We start from the raw sequence: 23,229 nt of genomic DNA on the forward strand, positions 1-23,229 counted from the left end.
CATCTGGATTAAATGCCAAGTCTGAACACAAACATTTAAATGTATAATCCACACCATCCAATCTTACGTATCCATTTGGATTTAACCATCTGTCAAATTAGCGAAGCACTTTGGTGAACTTTGAGTGAGGACCATAGTTCAGGATTTCTAAAGTGAGGTCAATGTTTCTAAACAATACCTTCTTTGCAAAAGATCATTCTGTTGACATTCTTTCATTTGCGTTAATTCAGATTAATCATCTGAAGCTAACGACTAACCAACGCTTCCTAAATCAATTCCAGTCATAAAAACGTCACAGCGGCTTTTGCCAACGCCGTTTTATGATTTTTTTTTTTTTTGTTACATTCGCAGTGACCAGGTATTTACAATATAGAAATGGAACAACAAGAAGTTGAGTTTGGTGTCGGTGTCCCACCAAAAAACTTCCTGAGACAAGCATGCACTGACAACACATAATGCATCAATGTATTGCATTCAGTAGATAAACTGGAAGATTGGAAGCAAAGGCTGTCTAAAGGGGGAAAAAATAGCATTTGCATAAGGTTGCTATAATATTTATGCTTTTTAAAATGTTTTATTTTTCTAACGTGCAGTTAAATTGTTCCATTCTCCATCCATTCTTCACTCATGAAGATCGTTGGTAGCGTAACACTTCCGGTCTTCATTTCACTTCCCTTTGTTTTTGGCACTTTTCTTCCTACGGCACAAACATATATGCTCTATGAAGACTAAGAGAGATATTAATAATGACGAGTTATTAATTATGGCTGCTGTTAATCTAATTTCCCTACCTAAAATCATCAGATGGCATCTGTGTTTATTAAAACCGCCGTGATTCCCCACAATCTGCAGTCAAACTCAAACTCTGAGCACAGACATCCCGTACCGTACCAGCTAATCTCGGTTATCAACTTGGATTTGGCCATTTGTCTAATTAGCTGTGCACTCAATGTCATTTTGAACGAGAAGCTTAGGGGTAAGTCATCGAATGTTGGATATTTGGCTTACTCCAATTATCAAAATGAAATGTTTTATGAACTGTGAAATGAAGAGGCCACACATTCGCTCGCCGTCGTCACCGTCTGTGAACAAGATCAAAGAACCGTCCGATGATATATTCACGGCTCACTTCGTCGTGGTTCACTGGTTATTATGTCCGTTGCGTCAATGAATGCGTCTCTGTTGCGTTTTAGATTGCATGTGAAATAAATGAATGTAATCCAACTAATGTTAGGCAATGCTTACTGTGTTCCTGTTTATGACCCAGACAAAAAAAACAAGCAGTTATCCAGACGCAGGGGAAAAGACGAAAAGCACTGTACTGAATTAACAAAATGAAAACAGGAAAGCAAAAAACAAGCAGGACGGGCGTTTACGTGCTAAGACGTTTTTATGTACTGCAAGAGCCGTCAGATTCAGGTTGGATAAAATCCTGTGTGTTTACAGATCTTTCCTCATTACTGTACAATCCCCCATTGCGTGTGTGTGTTTTGCTTTGTTTTTTTACACTGTGTGCATAAATATTTAGCAGGTGAGTAGTTCACCTCTTCATTATGTCTGAGGAAATTTTACAAGCTACACTGAATCTGATTCTCGTGGGATCATTGTTCGGGTGACGTGTGTTTGTGCAACGAGCAAGGTGCGACGTAGAACAAACACCTAAGAACCTTCCAGCAAGGAGAAATGGACCAAAATTTGGGATTCAATAAGCACAGAAAACTAAAAAAAAAAAAAGTATTTTTAGAAGGTTGAAGCATTCTTAACATGACTAAGCTCTTAAGCCGTGATTATCAAAAAAAAAAACAAAACAAAAAAAGCACAAAAACCAAAGGTTCGGTTGTAAATCCTCGACAAGGCCATACAAATATGTTTGGAGAAGAAAAAGAACAAAGAAGAAATCGACATAAAACTACAATGAACAACCTTACGCTAAAAAGTTGTTCAGAAATGCAATGAACTTGTAATGTGTAGAAGTTGGAAAGGCTGGATGGACCAGACGGATGGACTCATGTTTGGACAAAGACCACTAAGACTAAGACTGCATCAAGTTTGACGATTAACTAGTTGGACCTTTTTAGGTTAGAACTCAAGTCTTCAATGGGGATGCCGTTTTATACAGAAGTCTGCAGCATGTTTTTTTCTCTCTTTTTTTTTAAAGCAATACCGATTCCATGACCGACCAGCCAGCTGGGTAAGAGCCTCAAAAAACAACAGATCCATCTATGGAGTTTGTGAACTTCTTCAGAAGCATATGATTTAAAAAAAAAAGGAGAAAAGTTCACCTCTTAGAGCAGGACAGCTGAACAAAAATACGACTCCATGGAAGAAATCCAGTTAGTGGAGAAAAGAGAGAGAGGCTACATTGGGTACTTAACATTTTTTAGATGTCTAAAGTGTTCATTAGTTAACCCTGAGGAGTTCATTTGTTCGATTTTCTCTAATTAAATTAGCAAGAAGGAATTTCTTTAGTCTTGTATTTATTTGAGAGAAATGATGCATCCTGAAAGTTTCCAAAGAATTGTGCACTCACATATCCTCCCTCCGAGAATGTTAATGGTCACATCTCCTTTGCTAAACATTTAATCTTTGAGTGTATTAACGCCTTAGCACTGAAATAAAACTTCCCTAATGGTTGTGCACAAAGCGTATTTGCTACACTGCAGATATAACGCTTTGCTGAAATATTCATACCCATCGAGCGTCATGGTTTGTCACATTACAAACACAAATTTAAAATTATTTTATAGTGATTTTACGTTACAGACCAACACAAAGCAGTGCAAATTTGTGACCTGGATGGAAGACCACAGTTTTCAAATGTTTCTACACATAAAAATCTGTGGGATGTTTCAGACCCAAAGCAGAACCTCCTCAGTTTACAGCTGCAAGACTTTTGGGGGAAAACTTCTTCCATTATTGTGAATTTAAAAACTGAAATGTTTGCTCATTCTTCCTGCATGCAGACTTGAAAAAGGTTCTCAGTTGGATTTTGGTCAGGAGTTAATAAATGAATTCGCTTTGATGCTAAACCATCCCAGTGCATCCCTGAGTGTCTGCTTCCTTCTCTTTGGTGATAAAACGCATCCCCGCATCATGATGCTGCCACCGCTATACGTTGCAGAGGCGGATGCTGTTTTCAGGATGAAGTTTCTATCGTGAGGGTGGCGTGCACGTCGATCAAACCGTTACACTTTGGTCTTTCCTTTTAGAAGCTGCTCTGAGGTTTTACGTTCGCTTGTGGTAGTTTTTGGCTTTTCCAAAATAGAGTTAATGCACTGCAGCCGAGATGGGAACACATTTGCAGAATAATTTATAACGTCACACATTTTCCGATTCACTGATAGGTTCTGTCAAAGTCCAAACGTCTAAAACAGAGGGGCGGATTCTCCATTGGTCTGAGATGTTTGGTTCATCTCACGGGTATCGTTTGATAGAGCCATACTAACCATCAGCATTTGGTCAAACTATGCTTTTCATTCACTTGTTGAGTCACTGGAACGTGGCAAATTCTCATTTTATTTGTTTTTTTTCCTTTTTGGCTACATTTTAAAAGTTTGCTCAAAAATCGCAAGCCAATTGGATGGAATTATAGCTACCATGTTCCCTAAATCTGCATAAATCTCACCAGAGTTTTCTGCATCACCCAAGAGTTTTTGGTCTAGTTTCTAAGGAAAATATCCTAGTACACTTGAAATAAGACACAAACTGATTTACTAGTAACTTTTCAGCAAGATAAAGGAGCATGTTTTAAGTCAATAATTCTTTAATATTGATGAAAAAGTTCTAGATCCACTGCCAGATAATTTCACTTACAAAAGAAAATATTTTTCCCATGTTAAAAGTGAAATAACCTGGAAATGGAACAAGAACTTTTTTTTTCATCAATATTAAAGAAGTATTGACTTACAACATCCCCTTTTACCTTGCTGCCAAGTTACTTTTAGTTTTACTTCAAGTGTATATCTAGAAACTAGACCAAAAGCACTTGGTATGGTTTTGTGGTTTTGCAGTGTATTGTTCTCAGCCCAACCTCTGAGGTTTTTGCAGTACATCTAAATTTAAGCTTCGATTAAATGAGACGCAGGTGGACTCTACAGACTGATCAGGTAAATACTGGAGGCAGTCGGTTGCACTGGATTTTATTTAAGGGATGCTGAGCAAAACACAATATATGTTCTCAGATTTTAATTTCAAAATTTATTTGTGTTGTCTTTTCAGTTTATTAATATGTTTAAAAGAAGTTAAAAATTTTGTGTGCTGAACAGATGTTGAACAATAATCCAAACTCTAAATAATAATAATAATAATAATAATAATCCTTCTACAATACGATAATGCACTACTTTGTACTGGTCACATTTGTTGTTTAATGTTAGAAATGTTACTAACTCAAAGGGGTTGAATATTGTTTCCAAATCCCTGTACATGTGAAACAAGTTTTAATTTTAAAGCTTCTCTTCTGTGCGATGAGTCGTGGTGAGGACACAAGAAAACCAGAGGGAGCTTCATGCGGTTAAAATCAGGAAGTGAGTGCGCACACGTAACACACAGGAGGCGGCGTAAATTCAAAACAGAGCTCAGCCAGCTCAGCCGACTGCCGGCTGGCAGCACAGCTGAGCCGGCGGTCGATAATGACTTCGATGGGTTTTGGCGACGTTTTCAGAAGCACGGCGGCGTTTCAGAACCACCCAATCAAGTAGATATCGGTGCTCCCCATTATCCCACTCTTTAGCTTTTCTAAAATTTCATTTAGCGTGACCTTTTGCTGGAATCATTTTCGAACTATCCAATTTGCTGTTAGGACAGCAAAAAAAGTCGCCGGCTGTTAATAAAAGAGAAATTCATTTGTCACGGCAGGAGAAGACCAACAAAGGATCCGGCGGGTTTAATTCATCTTCTGCGCAAGAGATAAAATATACCAAAAGGTCTTTGTTTGCATGCAACCCTCTGAAGACCGCTTCAGTTCGGCGGCAGAGGAAAATTACGCACATGTAATATTTAAAACAATTACCCAAGCAGTTGATGGATCCAGAGTTATAGTCTGGGCTAATAAAACAGGTTTGTTTATCTGTAGGTTCTCAGGGGGGGAATGCAGCCCCTTTTATGAAGCAGTGAAGAGAAACAAACCGCGGTTCAATGCAGTCGAAATTTGGTTTACATAACGAGAATCACCCAGGCTGTGTTTATGACTCTTCCATCTAAGATCCCTGTGAAAACACCATCCTGATCCCTCCTGCTGTGCACCAGCCATGAAAGCCCGGTCGGCCTATGATGAGCCGCAACACTCGGCAAGTTCTTTCTTTCTTTAAAAACAGCATGATTGGAAAAGAAAAAAAAGATGGAAACAAAGGGGGAACACCAGTCTATCTTCTGTGTACAAGTTTCTCTTACTGAGGTGGCATCACATAAATGAGGCATGACAACATGAGAAGACTCACTGCTGAAACGGGATGAAGTGCTGCTTGTCCTCATCGTCTATCTTGCCGTGAGCGACGTCTGTTATGTCCATCACTGCAAAGATAAACACGTCGGAAGGATCACAGCGGGGTTTGGACACTTTTCAAGTAGAAACGCACACACAAAAACAAAAAACAAAACAATAGAAAACTGTATTTTCTTGCTTTTATTAGCTCGGCAGCTTCATTTCTCTCCCCCCGCCCCCAAAACAAAACAAAAAATCTAGGAACACTTTTCTGGATTTTTACAAGAGGAACTTTCCCAGCTTACAGTGCCAGCTGCATTTATTGGCATCCATCGTACAGATGTGTAGAAAGCCTTAAAAAAATAACTTGTCTTTTATTGCACTGGTGGAATCTCACAATGAAAATAGTTAGAAGTAGTCCACTTTTATTTTACCACAATTAATTTTTTTTATCCTGTGTTAATAAAAAATAGTAATTTTTTAACAAAATCACCAATGATACAACATCCAGCTAACAATTCATTTGAACTAAATGCATAACTAACAACTAATGCATGACTTTTATAAGATCATTTCCCTGGAATATAAATATAATTTGCTTTAGCAACTAAAAATGGGGAAAACAAACATGCCATTCAAGTAAAGATCTTTATATGTAAGGAAATGTAAAAAAAAGAAGAAAAAAAAAGTTCACCCCAAGTTTCCAGAGTTATTAAGTTAAAATATTGTATAATGCTTACTTTGATTAAGCTAGTAATTTTGCTTTAGGTTGCTAAGTTAAACAAATTAAGAGGATTTTAGGTGCCTCAAAGCCACATTTTTCAGTAGAAACCAGTGAATTGATGTGGTCCTATTTAATATTAAAGCTTGGTTATAAAATAGATTAATATATTGTGTTGGACTTAGTATTTTTCATTATAAAAGGGATTTTAATTAGTCATTAATAATTTTGCTCTAATGAAAAATAAAAAAAGTTTCCATGCACATGAATCACCTAGATTGAGGGGTAAGATTACATCGTTCTTGGATTAAAGTCAATAAATAATTTATTTTTTTTAAATCACTCCGGGGCCACAAACAGACACCAGGTTAAACTTTGTTCACCTCTGATTTAGAGAAGTGATTTAAAGATTAATGGTTGAAGATGCCCCTCTCTAAATGCTCCGATTTTGTGAAATGCTGCATAAGAAGACCAAGTTCTTCCCCTTTAGCAAAAACAAAGGCTGGAGAATCTGCCAACAGCAGGGGGTACTCTGCTGCATCACTGGCAACTTTGCCAAGAACCTGAAACAAAATTAAAGATGAGACTTTTCAGTATGAGATTTTGCTGCTGCAGGACAAAAAAGAGGTGAACGTCGCAGAGTTACTTGGCACATGTAGCTAAACAGATTGAGGAGTTCTCGATCTCCTGAGCTGATAAATTCCTCCCGGTTCTGCTGCCAGTGTGGCTGCGTTTTTATTTTTTTTGTTGTTGTTTCTTTCCTTTTTCCTGGCTACGATTAACACTCAGATTTTTATTCCATTTGCTTAAGAGCTGGAGGAAACCATTTCTCATTTAACTCACTAACCATCTGGCCGGAGCCTAAAAGCCAGTTTCCACCAACTCTCTCGCCAGGGCAGAGCAAAAGCCTTTTCTGGGTCAGGAAACAGGTGTTCCCCTTTCTCTTTCTTTCTTTTTGTTTTTGCTCCATCTTTCATTCCTGCATCTTAAAAGAACCAAACTCTGCAGCTGCGTGACAACAAAAAAAAGGGGCTTTTATTACCGGTGATTATGAAGAAATATTAGCTGCTCACCGGCGACGCCGAACGGCCTCCGTAAGCCACCTGTTTGCTTTTTGCCCTCTTTGAGCTCCATGCTGCCCACTCTGATGATCTGACACACCAGGAAGAGCCGCTGCCTCATCAGATCGCTGCTGCTCAGGTCCTGGACGCAAGGAAGGCAAACAGAGCTGATTGGCGGTGACATACGAGGTACATTAGATACAAAGGCAGTGACCTTCTCCTGTCATCGACAGTTTATTATGAACGATGACATGGTCAGAGATGCAGACATGACAGTAAAGGTTACAGGACAAAAGCACGGCGTAAATGCTGGAAGAAGGTATGTCTGTGTTCTAGTGTCTCAGCCTTTGTTTATATATGGATGCATCTCAATTGGAAAATAATAGAAATCTATACTTTAGTAATTTGGTTCAAAAAGTAAAACATTCAGTATATCCAGAAAGTATTCACAGCGCTTCACTTTTTCCACATTTTATGTTATATCCTTGTTCCAAATTGCATTACATTACCCTCTTTGACAATATGGAAAATATTTCTTGAATATATGTGATTTCTTTTTTTTAATTTTTTTTATTGCTGTTAAATGTGTAAAAACACACCATTTTAAAAAATGTTTTCAACATTAGACTACTTGTACAGAACAATTATCCGGGTCAGGTTTGGCGGACGCCAACTTTAGCATCATTAGCGGCTAACAGTTAGCTAGTTGTGATGGCCAGCTAATCCAGAAATGGTGTTTATTTCACCGACTGTCACATAAGCTAACAAATCCAGAACCATTTCCTTTCTTACTATAAATGAAGACCTGAGGGAAGACATTAATTTAATTCAGTTTGGCAAAAGGCTGCAATACCACAAAATGTGGAAAAAGTGAAGCGCAGTGAATATTTTCTGGATGCAGTGCAGGTAGCTCTGATTTATTACATACAGGATGACACATCTTAAGCATTCGTTTCTAATTTAGACATTTACAGCTCACAGCTAATTGAAATTTGAAATTCTGTCACAGAGAAAGGAGACTAGAGTCCTCAATTTTGTCTGCTTGGTGCTGAAATCTCCATATTTTGTCCGCTTGATGCTGAAATCTCCATGTGTTGGCAGAAAGTGACACAGGCCAATAGAAGGCTCCATGTTGGAAAATAAACTTTGTCCATTCGACAGACATTCTCCACAAGAAAGGCAAATCGCTGATGAGCAATGATAAAAAGCTGGCTGCTCACAAAGTATTGAATCTAACAGAAAGTTGAATGGAAGAAAAAAAATATGGCTGAAAATAATGGTACACATGCAAGTCTTGAGAAGATCATCCACACAATTGCTGGGGAGAAATTAACTATCTGGACTGAATCGTGAATTAGGGCTTCAACAGGAATTATACACACACAGACGTATCAGGATGTGAGCTACAACCGCTGCTCATCTTGTGTTCATAAAAAAAGATGGTTAGAAGCGTCTCAACTGGACCGAGGAGAAAAACGACAACTTTTTCTCTGCGCTTCAAAGCCCTCTTTTTAGATGAAGCAGCATTTCATTTGTAAATCACGGTCCCAGCGTCTGGAGGAAGGGTGGAGATTAATCTAAGCTGCTTGATGTCCAACGCGACGTTTTCTACAAACGGTGATGCTTTGAGAAGCCGGGTCATCTGTGGATGTTGGCCCACTGGGCTTTATGGAGTCTAACATCTCAGCAGTCGTGCACAAAGACATTTGACAGCACTTCTTTATGCTTTCCCCGTAAGGAGGTGCTGGTTTCATTTTAGAGCGGGAACTAAAACGACTGCCACACTAAATTTCTTTCATTGTCAAGAGGAAGAGGACAGCAATAAACCTCAGCAGAAGGTTGATCACCTCCATGCCACGCCGCATTGATGCTTAATTCATGCAAAAGGAACTCCAGCCAAGTATTGAGTGTAAATCCTGTGGAGTAATTATTTCAGAAACTTAATTTTGCAGGTTTTGTTAGCTGTATGTTGAAGTAAATACTGAAAACATTCCACTTTGTGTCTGGAGAGTCTGTAAGTGTCCCGCTTTTTAATTCGAAGGACACAAATAATTAACTGTCATGTGCCTTTGATGGAAAGGGTTTGATTCTGCTCCAAAACTCCACTTCCTGGTAGCTCCGCTGCTCGTTTTCCCAGAACTGCCGGCTCTCTGAATACAACAAAATGGCAGCAGCACCACTCATTGACCAAGTCACCCGTGAAAGAGAATAATTTACAAAAACTGTCATTAAATTTCGAGCGATCCAGAAACAAATAGTCTTTCAGGTGAGGTTCAGACTGTTTACATCTTTAAAACCAAGGGAACAAAGTCAGCAGATTGAGACTCGGTTACCGTGAATAAGGCCGGCAGGTTGTTGAGTTTTTCAATTTCCTTAGGCATCCCCATACTGTCCCAGCGCACCAGGAAGTTCTCGCTGTATGAATTCAAATAGGAATCACAGTTAGACAGCGCATTATCTGAGCCATCGGAAGAAGTGGAAAAATGGAAGCAGGCCATGCAGCAATTCTTCATAATTTCCTTCCCGTCACCTGATAAACAGAAAACATGCATCACATAAATCTTAAAACTACTCGTGCTGTTTGATTAGTAACCATGTCATCTTGTAGGTCCCAACAGAGCTTTCCGAAAATCTTGACTCTTAAAAATGAATGAGTCGAGCTTATTGTCTTAATTGGCGCCTAATGCTCCCTCAGTCAAGCCGTGTTCATACTCTTGCTTTTATTTTTAGTTTTGCGATATTAAAATTCATAAAAATCCATGCTGTTTATAATCAGTGCTGTCACTTCCCAAGAGCAGGCACGGCAGCGGCTTAGCTGCAAAACAAACCTGCCCTCCATTTTTTTTTTAAAGCACATAATATCCTGCTTGAGGTTTCAGTGGCATGTCTGTGAAGCGCAGGGCCGCAGTTAACAGAATGTGGGCACCTGGGCTACATCCAGTTTTGGTGCCCAAATTACCATATTTTAATAGCTACATACATACAGCTAAAAACTGATTTTTGCATACTATGTATATATGAAAAAAAATGTTTTGCCTAATTTTAATCAGATTAAATGCCTCCTGTCAAATGTTTCTCAAATGCCAGAATAATGAAGATTTTTTTATGCAGTTCTATAAAATCAGAAGTTTATAAAGTGAACTTTTTTTTCTGTCAAAAGTGTTTTTTGGTTGTTGTTTTTTTTTTTTTCCCTAAATCATCTTTTGGCAACAAAAAGGTGGTGCCTTTTTTGTGCCAAAATCACATTTCACCAAAATTGTGGACCTACACAAATCTGGTTCATCCTTGGACAAGATTGCAGAATCCCAAAGAATGCCAAAAGTGATTTTGGAAAAAAAATAAATAATCACCATCACTTTTGGCAACAAAAAAATTACTTGGGCCATGATTTTAGGTGGGTTACAACATACAAGTCCAGAAAGGGTCCTGACAGGAGAGAGACGTGAAGTAAATACTGAAAAGGCGCTCAAAGAGGAAGAAGCCATTACTTCAAAAGCATCATAAGAGAGACTAGTTTCAGTTTGCAGATGCTCTCTGGTACAAAGACTTTCATATTTTTGAGGCTTGCCCTGTGGCTTGATGGAGCTAAAACTGTTTCACCATGTTGCCCATTGTTATATTTGGAGGGCAAAAAAAGCAGAGCGTGAGAACCTCGCGACTATGAAGTACAGAGTCGGCAGTATCATGTCGTATTGGGGTTTAGCTGCTTCTTTGTAAAAATTATGAACCCAGGGGTGCTGTGGTGGCGCTGCGGCAAAGCATGACCCGCGTATTGAGGCCTTAAATATTTTCACCCTGGCCCCAGGGCAGTACGTCGCCTCTAACACCTGGTCGCTTCGCTTTGCACCTTTGTTGTGCATTTGCATCATGTAGCAGCAAAAACGGAGGCAAAACTGATGAAAAATATTCCTCTTAAAGAGACAGTTTTTCCTCTATTAGCTGAAAAGAAAACCAATTTCACCCTGCAAATCTGAACTGCTCACTGAATAATACATCTTTAAATTCAAGAACCCCCCCACCAAAAAAGAGACACTGTAGTGTTTACTTTTTTTTTTGCCTTTTCCTTTTTCTCCCAAAATTTATGTTGCAACATCAGAAAGTCCAAAACATGCTTTTAAGCTCCTAAACAATGCATTTCATTATTCCACCCTCTGCATATTTATTTAATGTACTGCTGGAGCTACAACATCAAGCACAGAGTTACAGGACAGTAATGAACAACCTTTATAGGTTTTTATTATTCATAGCTGAAAGAAATTCTTCATTTATCATGTTGTAACTTTTGCCGAGAAGTGACAGACCGGGGGAAGTGGTAACATAGTGTGGCTTTAAAATCGAAAGACCATTTTATAGTGGCTTTACAACCAATTAGAGGTGAATTATCGACTCCGGGTAACAAGAATTAATATCACACAAGCGACATTTACGCCGACTGACCTGATAAATTCCGACTGGTCGGGATCGTAGAGAGACATGAGCAGCTCGGCGTCCTCCCCGATGTTGCACACAAAGTTCTTCAGGTTCATGAGGAGGCTGTAGGTGTGCACGGAGCTGAACAGAGTCTGCCGCCGCATCTCCAGGTTCTGCAGTCTCGTCTGCGTGAAAACGAGTCGGCGTGAACGAGTGCAAAGACCTTAACTGGAGCCGGCAGCCGGCGGCGGACCGAAGCGACGGCGAGCGTCGAGACCAAACGGGAGTCGTGCCTTCTCTTCCTGTAGCCTGTCGTCCACGCTGCGGGACGCCGTCTCGTGGGCCTGGAACAGGCTGACGGTGCTGGTCTGGTCGGGATCCAGCATGTTGCCCGCCTCGTCTCGGACCACCAGGTCCAACCCGAGGATCCTGCGCGGCAGAGGGTCAGTCAGCTGTGGCTCAGGCAGGAAAACAGTTTTGAAAACATTTATTAAAACAGCTGGTACAGATTTGCAAAAAAAAACAAACAAAAAAAAAAAAAAAACTAAAACTTAAATTCATCTTTTATTGCAGCATCATAATCCCACCATTAAAAAAATGAGGATAATCTGACAACAAAATTAACACAAAGATACAGTAAACAAGAGAGAGGGACTTTAAACTATTCTTCTTGGTACGATCCTTAGAAAATTCCTCCTCTTTGTTCGGCATCAGGGTCATTATTATCCCGTTGGAAGACCCAGTGGCAAATGCATCTTAACTTTGACTAGGCCATTCACACATATAAATTACAGGGTTTGCTTCTTCCTGGGATGTCATCTTCAAAGCTCCATCAACTCTGACCAGCTTCCATGTCACTGCATACCCCACAGCATTATGCTGCCACTACTTTGTGCTGTTATGGTGATGTTTTTGGGGGTTGATATAGAGGCAGTTTCACACCTTCTTTTGAGATTATTTCAAAAAAGTTTTGCACCCATTTGTAATGGAAATGTGTGTAATGAGACTGAGATTAAAATACTAATGACTATTTTCAGTAATTACTAAAGGAATTAGTTGCACTGAATTTTGTTTAGGGGCATCAGAGTAAAGAAGTACAAATAGAAATGCATGCCACACTTTTCAGATTTCTATTTGGGAAAAAAACAACTGAATATTATTTTTCTTCCATTTTATTTACTCCTATTTTTACTAAATTATGTGCTGGTTTGTGTCCGTCTGTCACATAAAATACCATTTCAATATGTTGAAGCCTGTGGTTATTATGACAAAACTGTAAATTTACTCAACTCAGATTTGTAGGACTTTTCACAGCAGGATTATGTTACTGCATAAAAAGACGCGTTTATTTTAAGATTTTTTTTTTAACACAACTTTACCAAGAGTGCCCAAAACCCCCCCCCAAAAAAACAAAAAAAAAACAAAAATCACGTGCCCAGCACTGTAAACTTCACAATTCTTCCAGCAGAAAATAATCCGTTTCTTTGAGGTCCGTTGAGAAGAGCGGGAGCCGTACCGGTTTCCATAATCAATCTTTGCTGTGACTTTCTTCTTGAGCTCCACAAGGTCATCCTTGGGCAGCGTTCCTGACACAATCTGAGATCGATACTCAATGAGGCTGTAGGCCATCTGCTGCACACTCCTGAACAGGGTTATCTTGTTTGCCTGTCAGAAAAACATGTGCACGCTTTGTTATATATACACGCCGCAGTTCAGAGGAAGAAGCAGCAGTCAACTTTTCTTTTTCTCAGAAAAAATAAAAATAAAAATTTAAAGATGAAAACGTATCCCAGCAGTGAGAGAGAACCGAGTGTACTGGAAGCAGAGAGATCTACACGTACCACGAAGAGCTTTTGCCATATCTGCACCCATTCCCTGAGGGTAGCCCCCATCTCTTGCACCAAGGGTAAATCTGCAGAAATAATTATTTCCTGTTGGCTATAAGCCACAAGGAAAGAAGAGAAAAAAAGAAGTAATGAGATATCAGAAGAGCAGCTCGTCGCTCACAGATCATGTCTTATAATCTGGAATGACTCGAGCCCATTTTTGTTTTTTCTTACATCGAAAACAGTCGGGATGGTTGGTCTGCACGGCCAAGAGAAGCATTACTTAATTCTTACTTATGATAATTATAAGTGTAGTGCTTATGCTAGTGGCAAACAGAAAGGCAACACGGCAAACTCAGAGCAAAGTGGATTATCGTCAAAATGAAGTGCTTGCTGATTTGTGATCTCACCCTGTTCCCTCGACTGTGGCCTCTTTTAAGTGGATGTAGGAAGCCGGGAAAATGCCCTGAGGAAACAATCAGGAAGTAATAGTATATACATCCGCATCACAGAATAAGCTGCAGGCCAATATTGCTCCTGTGATGTCCATACCTTCTGTGCCTTCTTTCTGAGTGTGTAGCCTCGATACCAGCCTGGAGATCAGAAATTGACAAAACAGAAGTGGCATGGTGTAGAGGAGGAAAAGCACAACAGAGTCACATACACACTGCACAGGACGTCGCTCTAAGATCATGTTTCTAGAGCGGTGAACAGGGAGACGTCACGGCTGCCACTCACCTTCCAGCTTCTCAAGTATGTGCACCGTGTCCCCCACCTGCAGACGCAGCTCCTGTTCGCCATGGGGGTCATAATTGTAGATTGCTAAGGGGGAAAAAAAAAAATAACTGTTTCATTATTAAGGCAAAAGAAAAAAACGGAAGTGCTGCTTACAAAAAAAAAAATACTGGTTTCAGCCGACTCTTTTTTTCTGGGATTAAAGAAAAATCCTCGCCCTCAATCAATGCCGACACAGAGAGTGAAGAAAAGAAAAAAAGTTCTGCCTGAGTGGTCCGGAGTTTCTCACCAACAAATCAAGCCAGTTCACTCGTTGTTGCTCTACAGAGGATCTAAAGCTAAGATTTATTCCCCATCCGGCTGCCGTTTCTAACAGCAGCCTGAGTTTTAGAGCAACAAGCCAGCTTGAGTGACTCAGACGTCCGAGGCCTTTTGACTATTTTCAATTTAACCTCACGCTTCGAGGCCGGGTTTGACGTTTCATTGGGCTGCTGCACTGTGAAGCTGCAAGTAGGTATGAGACTTGCAAGCAATTTTTAATAAAAATATCAGCTTTATGCCATTTAGACATTGTGTAGCTACCTACTTGCTTGTTTTTTTTTTCAAAGAAAAGAAAATCAGCATGAATAGTTACTGCTGCTAAAACAATGCAACATATCGAGTTAGAGCTTTATAATATTTATTTTTGTTTCTACTGTCAGACACAGGCCCAAGCAAAACTTAGAAGTCATTGCAAAATACAAAGAGGACACCAGATTTCATGTCAGATTGGAGTTTTCTTTGTAAGCACACAATGCATCCGGAAAGTATTCACAGCGATTCACTTTTTCCACATTTTGTTACGTTACGGCCTTTTTCCCCAAACTGTTAAATAAAGCTCACTCCTCAAGACCTATTTTTGAAGAAAGAAAGGAAGTAGTTCTCCAGTTGTTTGCTTGCATGACAGATTCAATAAACACCACTTCTGGAGTGGCTTACCGTAGTAAACGGCTAACTGTTAGCCGTTAAAGTTGGCGCCTTAACTGGATTGTTGCAGTGAATAGAGATTCTTTAAAAGAGTGAGACCAGTAAAAGTATTGTAATATTAAAAACATTTTTAAAGAAACATTTTCATATTTTAGGTGGAAAAATATTGGGACCACCTTGCAAACGTAAAAAAAATAGGCAAGTCAAACTTGGACATAAATTATAGAAATAATAGAAAATAGAGTCTTCTCATCTAAACCCTGTAACATCTTTGAGAAAACAAAAAACATATACCTTAAATTTTCCAAAGAATACTAGTAAAGTGTATTTTTGTTCTAATGAGCCTAATATTATGCATCTGGTCTCCTTCACTGAGTGTATTGTTGCACCACTATTAAATAGTACATGTGTAAACTTGCTTATTTCAGAACATTATAGGCTTTTGCCCTTAGCAAAATGATGACTACAAGTTAATTAGTCAGGATCTATAAACTCAGAGTTAGGTTTGAATTGAGGTTTTATTATCAGAGGATTTTGCCACAGGAAATAGTTCCTGACTGTACAAATTCACTGTAATTTCCCCCCCAAGGCAAATTTCTAACCAACTTCAAGTTTGTCAACTATAGTTAAAAACTTCACCATCATGAAAGGCATGGGTGGGCCATATTCAGTTTTCAAAATATATTTACTTTTGCTGGGAAAAAGTAAATATATTTACTTTTTCCCAGCAAAAGTGGGAATATTACCAGAACAGATACATCTGTCTTTCCTGTCAGAGGACAAACATAGAAACCAACTTTCAGCCAGCAGTTCAGCAGTGTGCAGCAACAAGTGGAAAAGAGGTGAGCAGTTTTACTCTAAAATCCAGAAAAATTACCCCAAGTTATTCTCTGGTGTCCTTTAGGAACAGTATGAGGAAAAAGTTTGCACACTTTGTGTTACTGGTAACTTAGTTACCAGTAACTGGTCTTACTGGTGGTGCACAGCAACAGGTGGGGCCACTGCCTCCATGTGCCTCATAGATCTGGGGATGGTTTCAGTCAGTGTGTCAACTTCTCTGGCCTCACAAGAACAGAAGTTTAAACACCAAGACAAAAAAATTGTGGCAGTCTTAAAACTGTAACCTCGGTGTTCTCTGACGCAGGAGAGCGGCCAATGAGCTGATAGCGTTTGATCATCCGCCTTCATGCAGGTCTTTGATAAATAGTGTCACCGGTTCAGTTCGCGCCAAATGACACTGCCTGCAGATGCCGTCGTCCTGCACATTCCTGCTTCCACCTACCGGCGCTGCTGAAGGCAACACCTTCCCTTCTCACCTCCAGCCTGCACATTTATGGCGGGGATCGCTCACCCAGGCATGTGCTTGCAAACCAACCAAAGTGACATTGCGAAAGAGAAGCCCTTTTAAAACAAGGCTGCAGGTTGAGGTCTTTGTCTTGACTTGAGAGAGTCGCGGCCGCGCGCACAGCTGCTTAATCTCGCAAAGAGACGCAGGAAGTATGAGCAGAGCCGTGCCCCGACTTGCACGCCGATAATGCTCGTTCCTGCAGGCCAGATTTCTCGGCACGCTTCGACTGGCTCGGCTCATCACACCTCAGCCTGAGTGCGAACATTTGACAGATCAGTGAATGTGTGTATACGCGTCCTCTCTGTGACTTCCTTCACAGAGGAAGATTTTCCACTAGCTTGTCTTGAAACGGACATTCATCCCAAACCGTTCCCATTATACCAAAGTCAGCTTTTAGACTCCTTTTTGGATCATTTCCCCCCATAAACTATAACATTTTATGTTTTGGCCTGTTCCCATTTATGCTGTTTTGATGGATATTGTATTGCTCTGACCTAATTACATTAATCTACGATGCCGGCAGTCTTCTGCATGCATGTCCGCAAGTGAGAATAATCAGGCTGTAATTGTGAGATGCCTTATTGAGTCATCAAGAAATAGAGTGAAGAAAAAAAAACAGAAAAACACCAAAGTCATGCAAATCAAATTAAACTAATAACCTTTTTATAAATATAATTTAAAGAGATAACTGTCTGAAGTGATTCCTTCACAATGAGACAATCACATGAATCACCAGGAAAATTACAGTGAAGAAATGACATCTGCCTCCAACCATGCCAGGAGAGACAATGGTCCATTCACCGACTTGACACAGCGTCTGGGGCCTGGCAATGGCGTGGCAGCGCGCCCAGGGTGGGAGACCAAGCAGAGCGAGATGGGACGCCACGCGGCTCATCTGTGCAGCTCTGGTCTGCTCAAACTTCAAATGCGGAGCCCCCCACCGTGCCTCCTGTGCGCTCTAATAAAGTCTCGCTGGCACAAGTTCAGCTTTGTGTGCATACTGATGTTACATCAAAGTCAGCCTGATTCACTCTAAATCATTTAGCACTGAAGTAGATTAGACAACAATTAAGGAACAACAGCGCGGCTGAAGCAGTCCGAGCAGCAGCTGGCAGCCAATCAGCATCAACGCAACACGATGACCAGAATCCGTTGTTCTCGTTGCCAGCTGAGGGAGAAAGAGAAATGTATAAGTCGGTGTGCCATGATAGGGACTTTATCAAATTTGATCTGAAACGGTGCGCCCTGATGCAGGCTTGCATGTAATCCTTGAAAATACAAGTTGGAATACAAGTACAGCTTTCGGCACACAACTTGGAAGCGACTACTAAAGGCACTAATGAGGAAGGCACGCACCGCTGCAACAAAAATAACAACCACCCGTTTCATCTCGACTCAGGCAAATTAAGTATCTACAGAGCCAAATTTTTAAGATTTTACGAGAAAACGGCTAAATTTATCCCAGGGTGTTGAAAATAGGCAGTATATTGCTTCAAACTAAGAGAAATATCAGCTAAAAGAAAATAATCCAGTAATGTACCAAGTACAGCACACAATGTGTGTGTAAGGGTTCAACAAAATATCGAGACGAAGAAGCGATTCCTTGCGATTGTGCAGCTGATTTTCAATCTCCAGAGGTTCAACTCTCTTAACTCTCCAATACAGGATTTTAGATAAAACCAATTTGTTACAGCAATGAATTTGTTCTCCTCTTTTTGTCATAACAGGTAGTTAATAATAATAAGAATTTAAAAAAATATGACAGCACAAAATTGGTGAAAACGGATTTTATTGATTTCTAAAGCAAAGACAGATTAAATTTTTTTGTCTTTAATATCTTATATTAGCCTTTAGCGCAAAGTTAGCATTACCAAAACAGCACACAATGCCTCTATTTCTAAAGGATATGTATTGGTGCCTTAACTTTTGCAAAACGCTGCCAACATTTCAAAATCCACTTGATGAAAAAAAACATGAAAGGTCAAAGGGTCAAGCAGAGTAACTGTGCAGCACTCTGTTCAACCTTCGTGTCATATGTGGGAAGTGCAACTTTCTCTTGCAAGAATCAGTACGTCATAAAAAACACAATTTCCTTTTTGATGCCTCTTTTACATCTCTTTGCTTCCTTTGAAATTATTTTAAATACAACTCAGAATGAAACTGGCAAATTTTGCTTGTTTTTCCTGGAATGACATCAAAAAATTGTTGGATGGCAATCAAGCTAAAAAATCATCTGAATCCAGCCAAAAACAGAGTTTCAATAAACTCAAACTCTTACAAACAGAAACAACTGCCTGTTTTCTGCTGTGATGTAGCTGGCCACAAAAAAAAAAAAGAAAATAACATGCAGACTTTTCAGCATCCAGCCTGCCAATCACCTTCCAGAGCCAATCATGGGAAAAATGGCTGATATAGATCAATTCTAACAGATTGTTGCAATCAAACACTTACACTTTCAACAGACCTCTTCTCTACGGCACTATTTGATGAGTCCTTGCTAGAGCACTTTTCATACAGGAAACTATTCAGCCAAGGAAGAGACAGTTTAGTGTAACAGTGGGATAGTGACAGATGGTGGTGGGAGAAAAAAGAAAAATATGGCTGTAATATAACTAGATTGGTCCAATCACATTTACGGCCAGTCTAAACTTTTCATTACTCAGCAGGGGACGTAAACAATCCAAATTTAAGCTTCACTGGAAGTTGAAGAACCAAGCAGAAAAGAAAATGATATGATAGCACGTTAATGTGCCAAAGCAACGGTGCTAATCTGAACTGCATGTACTCACAGTTTCACCTGAGGTAGCGAGGCTCGGTTTTAGCTTTTTAAAAACAATGTTATGATGCACAAGAGGCTTACCAGCCTACTTTAGGGGATACAAAAACATTCCTACAAAGATATGCCTTCTGCTCATGATACTGCACAGTAACATTTATGCTTTACCAAGGGCCACTTAAACGAGCGATAAAACAGCAGCTTACTTTACATGAAATACACTGAGGGCTGATTCTCAGCACCAAGGCATTTTTAAAGTTTTAAGTATTAAATACTTTCAACCTTGCTAAAAATCTAATATCCCATTCCAGTGAGTTAAAGTCCTTCTCTCTGGTTGGAAATAATTTGCTGTCCCTCCCTCTAACCTTTGCTATCAACTGTTGGTTAGCTAGCCAAAAGAAGGATGCTAACTTCACCTCTCTCTTGCAAAATGCAAATTTATTACAAATTTCTGGATCATCCAGGTATGCAAACAAATTATGGTAATACTGTTTAAAACTATTATTGATTAGATCAGCTGAATGCAATCAGGCTACCTGAGCATGTAGCCAGGCTAATTATCAAGCTAATCTCGGCTAGTTTCTGGTCAGTTGATTTGTAACGCAGACTTATAATAACTCTTAAGATACTATTTCCACAAATGCGTCTTTACAGTGACACACGGTTATTTAGTTTCAAATTTATCTCAAATAAGAAAGAGGAAAAGCTTGTAAACAATGCTATTTAAGATTTAAAAAAATAAGCATTTTTGTAAAATACAAGCATCCAAATATCACAATTTTGCAAAGATCACAAAACATGTTCAGTCAAGGGGCAAAAATAAATAAATAAATAAAATGTGATTGCTATCCAAGCTTATAAGAATACAGTGTCTGCATATTTGACCATATTTACAGATATTCTATTATTGCATCCCCCCAGAAAAAGAGTAGCGATATTACCAGCCACTAAAGCATTCAGAGGTACAATTTCCCACGAGGTAAACACCAGTTTTGTACTCGAGCCAATTCTGCTCAGGCAGGCAGGATGTCTCGGGGAAAAAAAGTAAAGGGCTCAATTGAAAAGCCTTGTGCCTCACACTTACTGTCTAGACAGCCAAAGATGATCTGTGGCTCCTAAAACTGTTCTCTAGCTAATCAGACCGTATAGGGCTACCCATAAATCAGAGAGTTAACTCTAAAGTTCAGAGCTAATAGTGCAAAAAGGAACAAAATTAGATCACTGTAAAGCTTCATCTCTTAATTCAGCTTTTAAAAAAATCCTGCCTCAACATTTAGCCCAGAGTAGATTATGTAAGGCTTATCTAAATTAGGGGGAGGAAGAGGAAAGAGAGTATAGCGCAGTTTGCTGAATATTAAAATACTTCACAATTTTTTTTTCCAGGCTTTAAACATCATGACTGGCTCTCCATCTTTGTTAGCCTATTAAAGCTGGGAACAAGGTCAGCAGTTATCTCCGAATCGCAACCTGCAATCAGATCTGACACTGCAAGGTGAGCCTTCAGATTTAATCACCGTGATTCATGGATGAGATGGAAATCCGGATCGCAAAAGAGAAAGAAAATAATTTGTTTTCTTACGCTGAAGAAGGAGGGAGCGTCTGAAAGAAAACACATTTTACGTACTTGACACGCTTTCACTACGTTCAAGTCAGAGTGCTGCTTAAACTATTTCTCGGCGGACCAAAGCGAGTGTGGCCCGTGATTCAGCCTCTTTGTGACGTTAATGGCTGCTCCCTGCAGAAATCTCAGCATAGTAACAGACCACAGTGGACCTGCAAATATGAAGGTGTAAAGGCATCATTATCACGGCATGTTCACCAAACAGAAATATAATGCACACGCCGCAAGAGCCGTCGATATACGTTTTGATCACAACTTGCCTACCAATTATTTTTACTTGAAGAGGCCCTTCGCTGGGGGTGGTCTAGTAATACACCACTGCTAACGTAGGTTTAAACACTACCTGTAAACCTGAAAGACGACTCCTGTGAAGGAATTCATTGAAAGAATCGTTTTTCATACTTTCCTGTTACCTGCATGATATTCTCAAGAGTTATTTAGTGCGAACCCTTTAACTTGGGTTTGAGGAGAAATGTCTTGTTTTTAGTTTTAAAAGCCAAATTGGATTTTTCAAGAATTCAGTTCAAAAGTACTTTACTAATCCCAAAGAACAATTCAATTCAATGAAAATTTCCTCTTACAAATCATTGTTTACCCGTTGACTGTCATGCAAACATGGAACCCATTGACTTGCATGTAAATGTTTTGAGGGTGACAGTTAAGGGATTAAAGTAAAACTCTTGCAAGTCGCACATAATTCTATTTTTAAAAAAAATTAATTTGTAAGCATCCTTAAGAAAATCTTTGCTTAACCGTTGTTGATAGCTGCAGGTCTACCAGCTGGCATGCAACACCAGGAGAAAAGGAAACAGGGCTGGTGGATCCCCGACTCAAACAGTCAAGCTTTGTAGTAAAAAGTCAGTTTCTTCATGTAATAACATCTTGGTACAGTTTAAACCGAGTATTAACATACCAGAGACACAGATTTACTGCTTTACCCATTTTTGGTTGCTTAGGGATTAACAAATTATTTCCATTTCCTCACTTCCATAATAAAAAAAGAAAAAAATATTTTTCATTTTTAATTTCTTGAGTCAGAAGAATTAGAAACAATTAGAGAAAAGCACAGATGATGAGTTTGGGCTTTTCCAAACGGACAATGATCCTAAATATAGTGCCACATTAGGTACAAAGTGGCTGAAGGACGACAAAGCTAATGTTTAAAAAAAAAAAAAACGTAAATGCTCTGATCTCAGTCCAGTAAGTCATTTATTTCTACCAGATACTAAAGAAATGGAAACTTTTGAAATTCAAAAAAGCTTTTAAAAATTCTAAAAGCAGATCTAAAACAGGAAAGGTCAGGATGGATTTAATGTCAGACAGCATTACTCTCATCTCTTTTTTGCACAGTGTGCGTAAACGTATGGTTTCAACTGTATGTATGGCAGAGCTACTTTATACTGGAAGCACCAAACGCTTTTTTTGACTGGTGACCAGAATCATTCAATTTTCAGCTTGACCTGCTTTTACAGATGACCAGCAGATCATTAGGCTAAAAGAAATCTAATTTGGTGATCGGCACAGAAGACATGTTCTCGCAGTGACGCAATAAGCCACAGTTGCACGTAAGCATGTTTATGGTGACTAAGATTTCTGCAGAATCAGGAAGGAATTGAACAAACCTCGTCAAACAGACCCAAAAAAAAAAATAAAAAGGTGCAAAGTGAGAAGGAAACCGGCAACTTCATATTTATTGCTAATAATATCCATTAATCTGTAGTGCTTTTACTAGTTTAGCACTAAACAATGGTCTTAAATTCTTCTATTTTTTTCCCAAAGGAAATATAAAATACAGAGAAGTTTGAACGTGAACATTTTCAGCTCTAAATTTATATGACCTTATTTCACGCCGCACTTGGAACCAGTTGAAAGCTAGCGGAAAAGCTGCACCCAGAGTCACGGTTTCCAGTTTTTTCACTCTTGAGCTGGATTGTAATTTTACCCTCATCCAGTCACCTGGAGACAGCCCCATTTTTCGATTTCAAGATAGGAGAGCCGTGTAACTCTGAGTTGAAGCAAATCTGGAAAAGTTATAGTGAAAATCATTCTGATCAAACTTTGGAAAAGTAAGGGATGATTCTCACATAAAGAAGAATTGTAGTTTTGGCCAAATTTTTGTACATCTTGGCATTTCCAACCATCTGAAACAAACAGTTCTCAAACTGTGGTACAAGTATCAATTGTGGTACTCGGGCTGAGCTTTACTGGTGCCCAGAAGACATTTTGACACATTATCTGCATGGATAAACTAGCTGGGATGTCACACTAATGAGCGCAGCCAAAAAGAGGAGTTGCTGAAGCACATGAAAAACTTCTCAAAAGTGCAGTGGAGAAAATGTTAAG

General features: G+C 39.4%; 1 protein-coding gene across 2 annotated transcripts in view; it reads right to left on the minus strand.

Annotated features, from left to right (window-relative positions):
- Nucleotides 1–23,229, minus strand: part of dock5 (dedicator of cytokinesis 5) — a 67,774-nt gene that overhangs the window by 38,765 nt on the left and 5,780 nt on the right. For both annotated transcript variants that reach the window (XM_007557037.2, XM_007557038.2), the window contains exons 2-11: nt 14,179–14,262; nt 13,993–14,033; nt 13,851–13,906; nt 13,456–13,552; nt 13,131–13,279; nt 11,908–12,043; nt 11,642–11,799; nt 9,538–9,619; nt 7,217–7,346; nt 5,439–5,511 (exon numbers count right to left, since the gene is read on the minus strand). In XM_007557037.2, coding sequence (XP_007557099.1) covers nt 5,439–5,511; nt 7,217–7,346; nt 9,538–9,619; nt 11,642–11,799; nt 11,908–12,043; nt 13,131–13,279; nt 13,456–13,552; nt 13,851–13,906; nt 13,993–14,033; nt 14,179–14,262 — 1,006 coding nt within the window. The remainder of the gene's footprint in view (nt 1–5,438; nt 5,512–7,216; nt 7,347–9,537; nt 9,620–11,641; nt 11,800–11,907; nt 12,044–13,130; nt 13,280–13,455; nt 13,553–13,850; nt 13,907–13,992; nt 14,034–14,178; nt 14,263–23,229) is intronic.

The sequence above is a fragment of the Poecilia formosa genome, unplaced genomic scaffold (assembly GCF_000485575.1).
Source record: "Poecilia formosa unplaced genomic scaffold, Poecilia_formosa-5.1.2 Scaffold82, whole genome shotgun sequence".
NCBI classification, from domain to species: Eukaryota; Metazoa; Chordata; class Actinopteri; order Cyprinodontiformes; family Poeciliidae; genus Poecilia; species Poecilia formosa.